We start from the raw sequence: 7,500 nt of genomic DNA on the forward strand, positions 1-7,500 counted from the left end.
CCACATATAGGGATAGAGAGGAACAGCTAATGCCCACATATAGGGATAAATAGGAACAGCTAATGCCCACATATAGGGATAAAGAAAAACAGCTAATGCCCACATATAGGAACAGCTAATTCCCACATATAGGGATAAAGAGGAACAGCTAATGCCCGCATACAGGGATAAAGAGGAACAACTAATGCCCACATATAGGGCGTTGCAATAATCTAGGCGGGAAGATACAAAGGCATGAATAGCCATCTAAAAGTTTTTAAGAGATAAGAAAGGCTTAACTTTGGATAAAAGCCTTAACTGGAAGAAGCTAGATCTTACTACTGTGTTTATCTGTTTCTCCGTTTTAAAATTACAGTGTAAAATTACACCAAGGTTTTTTACAGTATCTTTAGCAAATGGCTCAAGGGGGCCTAAGTCACCCTGTGTGTCACAAGCAGCACTGGGCCGAAAGACTGTGGCCTCAGTTTTATTTTCATTAAAATTTAAAAAATGTAAAGCCATCCAGGCTTTAATGTCCTCTAGACAATCTAATAAAAGTTTAAAAGATTGGGGGTCGTTATGTTTCAGGGGCATGTAAATCTGTGTGTCATCCGCGTAGCAGTGGAAGGAGATCTTATACTTTCTAAGGATGAATCCCAAGGGGAGCATGTATAATGAGAACAGTATAGGCCCCAGGATAGACCCTTGAGGAACACCACAAAGAAGAGGCGCAGAGGGAGATACAGATCCATCCAGGCAGACAGAGAACTTCTGTCGGCTAGGTAGGATTTAAACCATTCAAGAGCAGTGCCTCTGATACCAACACAGTGCTCTAGACGGGAGATTAAAATATCATGATCAAAAGTATCAAAAGCAGCGGTGAGATCAAGGAGGATCAGAATAGCAGAATCTCCAGAATCAGTGGCTAGCAGCAGATCATTAAAAACTTTCAGAAGGGCTGACTCTGTACTGTGGAGGGCTTTAAAACCAGATTGCAGAGGTTCCATGATACCATGTGTATCTAGAAAACACTGTATTTGTTGAAGCACAAGTTATTCTAGAACTTTAGATGAGAACGGAAGTTTTGAGATAGGTCTGTAGTTAGATAGGATTGAAGTGTGTGTGTGTGTGTGTGTTTGACAAGAACTAATATTTCTGTGTGTGTGTGTGTGTGTGTGATTATGCAAGTGTTTCTGTGTGATGTGTCTGTGTGTTTGACAAGAACTAATATTTCTGTGTGTGTGTGTGTGTGTGTGTGTGTGTGTGTGTGTGTGTGTGTGCTTTTGACAAGTCAGGCAGGAGGGAAGAAGGTGGCTCCTTTAAACCTGACCTTGCTGGTAAGTGGACATTTACACATATATACATACATGCACACACACACACACACACACACACACAATGTTACAACACGCATACACATATGCACACATATGTGCACACACACACACACACATGCGAGCACGCATGCGCACACACACACACACACACACACATGCGAGCACGCATGCGCACACACACACACACACACACACGAGCACGCATGCGCACACACACACACACACACACACACAGAAGACAATGTTACAACACGCATACACATACTGTATGCACACATATGTGCACACACAAACACGCATGCGCACACACACACACACACATGCGAGCACGTGTGCGGACACACACACACACACACACACACACACACACACACACACACACACACACTCTGTCCTGTGTGTGAAGCAGGTTTAGGTGTTGCAGTGGCAGATGTGCAGTCTGACACGCAGTGTGAGGAACATCACAGAGAAGTGTGTGTGCACGGGACCTGTGAGATGAAGAACAACACAGCAGTCTGCAGGTACACACACACACACACACACACACACACACATCACAGAGAAGTGTGTGTCCACGGGGCCTGTGAGATGAAGAACAACACAGCAGTCTGCAGGTACACACACACACACACACACACACACACACACACACACATCACAGAGAAGTGTGTGTCCACGGGGCCTGTGAGATGAAGAACAACACAGCAGTCTGCAGGTACACACTGCAGGTACACACACTTTAATAACTGAATTAAATTCAATTGTTTACCTCAATCTTCAATCTGAGAGTCAGGTAAAATAGGAAAACCCTTGACCACCAGGGGGAGTAATTTAAAGAGTGAGCAGCTCTGTGCACATATGTGACCAGGTGTGGAATTGAGGGTCACAAGTGCCTTTTGAGGCATTTTGAGTTATTCACAGATTCTGAAAATGTGGGTTTTAATCTTTCTAACAATGTCTTACACATGGAAATCCGATAACATTTGAAGAAGTTGTAGCCAATTTAAAGTATACACATCTCAAAGCTACAAGAAGAGAAATCATGCAAGAAAGTTTGCCTACTTTCTCCCTGAATCCATGGGAGGGGAACACAATGGTCCTCATTTGCATGACATTAAGATCAACCCTCCCCCTGTCACGGTCACTGATCTGTCAGCCTGCAGTGCAGAGTGTGTTGTAGTGGTCTGAAGCGCTCTCTAGACCCACAGTGTACATTAAAACCTCTTATAAGGTACCAGGTACCTGCCATCAGTCAATACAAGACATTCACACATTATTCAAATTAATTCCCCATCGAAACTAGTCATCATATGATGATGACCTATCGAAACTATCTGTAATGGGTTACAGAACCAGCAAGTAGCAATGGATAAAGTAGTCTAAAACAAACATGAGATCACGTTTGCAAACCATGTTATTTTGAATGAACACCCAGTGCAAGGCACCAGGTTGGCAATGGATTTAGCAGGTTTAGCAATGGATAAAGTAGTCTAAAACGCGAACTAAACAAACATGAGATCACGTTTGCAAACCCTGCTAATTTGAATGCACACACGATGCAAGGCACCCTGCCATCAGTCAAAACAAGACATTCTAGCATTATTCAAATTAATTGCCCACCGCAACTATCTGTAATGGGATTTGGCTAGTAGCCTATGGTGCCAATAGCTAACGACAGTAGGCCTACGTTAGCTAGTAGCAATGGATAAAGTTTCTAACACACAAACTTTATCCCCGTCAAATGTAACTGTGGAGATAGCATCTGATATCATATGACCTAGCTCCTCTGCTGCCAGACCGAGAGATTCTTCCTCGTTGTGATTATCTTCGGCTAAGGTCAGCTCTAGATTAGGGATGTTCTCCAATGTAATGAAGTCGCCTTCATCATCAGATTCAGCTCATCTGCAATCCGCTGTGCTTTGTCCATCTCCATTCCAATTGTAAACAAACAACATGCTGGTTCAGTAAGTAGCCATGAGGTTACTTCAAGCATACAGCTGATTGGCCGACAGAACAAAAGAGCACTAATAGTCACGCCCAATTCAAACGCTGGTTTACTTCCTGAAACTTAACCATTTTCAAAGACAAAATATACACTTTTAAAGTAACCAATGCTGTTATCTGAAACGTGGAATTGCTTCTTTAGGACTTCAACTTGCACATTCTGCAAAAAAACGAAAATAACTAATTTTGAAAAAAAAAAAACTTTTTAAAGTCGTTTTTCGCGACTTGCGTCTCTGCGACTTGAGCCTGGTTTTCCCATGACTGGTCACATATGTGCACTTCAACAACCGCCACCAGGGGGAGTAATTTAAAGAGTGAGCAGCTCTTTGCACATATGGGCACTGCAAAAACTGCTTATCTAATCTAACCAAGATTATTAATCTTATCAAGATCAAAACAACTAGTTATGTGCACTGCAAAAACCGCTTATCTAATCTAACCAAGATTATTAATCTTATCAAGATCAAAACAACTAGTTATGTGCACTGCAAAAACCGCTTATCTAATAAAATCTAACCAAGATGTATTAATCTTATATCAAGATCAAAACAACTAGTTTGTATTGTTTTCAGTATAAAGAGACTTTACCTAGCGCTTTCTTGTGAAATCATTTTACTTAATTTAAGAAAAGTTTGACATCTGATCCTGAAAACAAGCAAATTTTTCTGGCAGTGCGTTAAAGGTGCCATGTGTAATGCCCACCAAAAAATCAATTCATACTCCACATTCCATAAAAGATGGGGGCAGTATACCTCCAGAAAGTGAGTTGGTCTACCCTAGAGTAACAACCGAGACACGTGTACTGCAGTTTGGCTGGCGGTTATGTTGCCCGCATACTGCCTCCCATGGCCGAAACAGGTACTATGACACTTGTCGGGCTGTGGCTAGTAATTTAGCATGCTAATTCAGGTTGATATCTCTGCAGCACTATACCTTGTCATTTTTTTAATGACATCATCGCCCTTATTTCTTCTCATTCTTTTGATGCATGTAGCTCATTTTTTATATTTTTTTACCTCAATTCTTACACATGGCACCTTTAAGAAAATTTGTCCTAAAACAAACAAATTTGTCTGCCAGTGCGTTGAGTAAATTTGTCTTGATAAGACTCCTTAAATTAAGTCAAAATGATCTTGCAAGAGAGAGGTAAGTCTTTTCATACTAAAAACAGTACCAAATAGATTTTTTGATCTTATTATAAGATTAATAACACTTGGTTAGATTTCATTTTTTGCAGTGTGAACATGAGTTATCATAAAGGGCCGTAAGTCATCACATGTGACCGTAAGGAAGCGTGCTGTGAGGACGTGAGTGTGTTGTACGTAATTATGTTGTGTGTGTGTGTGTGTGTGTGTAGGTGTGAGGCAGGGTTCTGGGGAGCGCGTTGTGAGGACGTGAGTGTGTTGTACATGATTATGTTGTGTGTGTGTGTGTGTGTGTGTGTGTGTGTGTGTGTGTAGGTGTGAGGCAGGGTTCTGGGGAGTGCGTTGTGAGGACGTGAGTGTGTTGTACGTGGTGCCTGACGGGCGGCGGCTACATTACGTTCTCATCGCCAGCATCATCGCTGCCACTCAGATCACCGTCATCTGCGCTGTCATCATGTGCATCGCCTGGTAACACACACTCACACACACACGCACGCATGCAACACACACACACACACACATATGCAACACATGCACACTCACACACACACACACACACATACACACACAGACTTACACACACACTCACACACATGCACGCTTGCAACACACACACACACACACATATGCAACACACACACACACACACACATGCACGCTTGCAACACACACACACACACACATATGCAACACACACACACTCACACACATGCACGCTTGCAACACACACACACACACACACACACACACAGACTTACACACACACTCACACACACGCACGCATGCAACACACACACACACATATGCAACACACTCACACACATGCACACAACACATACACATGCCCATGAACACTCATACACGCACACTCACTCACAAACAAACACACACACACACACATGCACACTGATGCATGCACACTCACACATACACACACACGCATGCATGCACACTCACACATACTGTACACACACACACACTTACACACACATGCACAGTCACACATTCACACATACACACACACACACATACATACACATATACACATACACACACACACACATATACACATACACATACACACACACATACACACACACACACACATACACATATACACACACACACATACACACACACACACACTCTCTCTCACACACACACAGACACACAGGGACTGTGCCCTCTGACCCCTGCTTCCTGTCCCAACAGGAAGTGCCCTGACAGGAGGCGGGGCCGGCGAGGTCAGAAGCAGAACTTGGGTCACTTCCCTCCCGACAACCACAGGGGCTTGTAGCAACGGTCACTATGACAACCACCCAGCTGCCGCCACCCCATAACGAAGAGGAGACGAATGCAGAAGATTTATCATCAGCTGATGATGCTGTTTGTGTGTGTGTGTGTGTGAGTGTGTGTGTGTGTGTGTGTGAGTGAGTGAGTGAGTGAGTGAGTGAGTGAGTGTCTGAGTGTTTGTGTGCGTGTGTGAGTGTGTGTGTGTGTGTGTGTGAGTGAGTGAGTGAGTGAGTGAGTCAGTGTGTGTGTGTGTGCTCTGTTTAAATGAAGGAGATTTTTCCTCAGGGTCCAGGAAGCATCAGCTTATGATGGCGTTTGTATGTGTGTATGAGTGTGTGTGTGTGTGTGTGTCTTTAATTCCTCTTGCATAGTATGTGCATGATCATGGGTGGGGGGGGGGGTAGATGGGCATAGAGGTCAGGGGTTCTTAGGGGTTAAAGGTCAAAGGTGGAGGGCCGGCAGCTGATTATGGCCTAAGTGTAGCACTGAGCCGCTGTCTTCCTGTCTGTATGTGCAGTATGTGTGTGAGTGAGTGTGCATGTGTGCATGCGTGTGTGAGAGAGAGTGTATGAGTGTGCGCATCTGTATGTGTGTGTGCGTGTGTGAGAGCATGCATATTTGTGCACATGTGTGTGTGTGTGTTTGTGTGTCTGTGTATTTGTGTGTATGTGTGTGTGTGTGTGTGTGTGTGTGAAAGACACAGAAAGACAGCCTCAGTGATTACTCAGCTCATGAATGTCTAGATGTCTGTAACAGTTATATGTAAACACCTGAAAGCAATGTGTGTGTGTGTGTGTGTGTGTGTCTGTGTGTGTGTGTGTATGTATGTGTGTGTGTGTGTGTTTGTGTTTCTACTGTGTTTACTGTTTGTGAATGTGTGACTGCTTGTGATGCTGTGTGTGTGTGTTACTGTCTAAACTCTGCATGTTAATCAATGGGACCAAACGTCTACAAATAAACCTTTTTCACTACACCTCACTTGGCTTCTGGAATACTTTGGTGTGTGTTTGGTATATGTAAACACCTGACAGCAATGTGTGTGTGTGTGTCTGTGTGTGTGAGAGAGTCTGTGTGTGTGTGTAGGTGGGTGTTTAAGAGTGTGTGTGTGTGTGTGTATGCATACTCCATTGCTGAATGAGAGCGAAAATATAACAGAATCACAGATGAGACCTGGAACAACATTTAATTCATTTACACCCATCGACATATTAGATCTCACTTCCACAACTTCCTCATCAAAATCTACAACTAGTCTACTAGACCAGCTAAAACCACCTACCAGCATAAGCTAGTCTACTAGACCCCTATTCCTACTCACCTTCTTAAGACTGCTCTCCCCTTCCTGGATAATGTTTTGCTCCAGATTATAAATAATTCAATGCTATCAGGGCATGTACCGCAGTCGTTTAAGATGTCTGTTATTAAGCCATCCCTCAAAAAACCTACAAACAAGCTAAAAACCTAGCTGTGGTGACCAGTGTTTGGAATAACGCCGTTTAAAAGAATGCCGTTAGGTAACAACGTTATTTTTTCAGTAACGAGGTAATCTAACTAATTACTTTTCCCGTCGTTACAACGGCGTTAACGTTACTGGACGTTAAATGCGGTGCGTTACTATGCATTGATTGAATAAACTGTGTAATCCGAATGCACCCCTGGCTCACAGCTAGCGAGGAGGTGGGTTAATAATGACGTAAGCGATTATGATTGGCTAAGGCAGAGTCAAGTTTCATGGTAGCCAA

General features: G+C 43.3%; 1 protein-coding gene across 1 annotated transcript in view; it reads left to right on the forward strand.

The window, feature by feature from the left end:
- The window catches only part of tmeff1a (transmembrane protein with EGF-like and two follistatin-like domains 1a), a 16,809-nt gene extending 11,047 nt beyond the window's left edge, over nt 1-5,762 (forward strand). Inside the window, exons 7-10 of the mRNA XM_076300070.1 lie at nt 1,275-1,316; nt 1,726-1,837; nt 4,781-4,933; nt 5,678-5,762. Coding sequence (XP_076156185.1) covers nt 1,275-1,316; nt 1,726-1,837; nt 4,781-4,933; nt 5,678-5,762 — 392 coding nt within the window. The remainder of the gene's footprint in view (nt 1-1,274; nt 1,317-1,725; nt 1,838-4,780; nt 4,934-5,677) is intronic.
- The last annotated feature ends 1,738 nt before the right edge of the window (nt 5,763-7,500 follow it).

This window comes from Alosa pseudoharengus, unplaced genomic scaffold, assembly GCF_046254945.1.
Source record: "Alosa pseudoharengus isolate Yale_2024_CS ecotype anadromous, Long Island Sound unplaced genomic scaffold, YU_APseudo_1.1 YU_APseudo_1.1_scf_22, whole genome shotgun sequence".
Lineage (NCBI taxonomy): Eukaryota > Metazoa > Chordata > Actinopteri > Clupeiformes > Clupeidae > Alosa > Alosa pseudoharengus.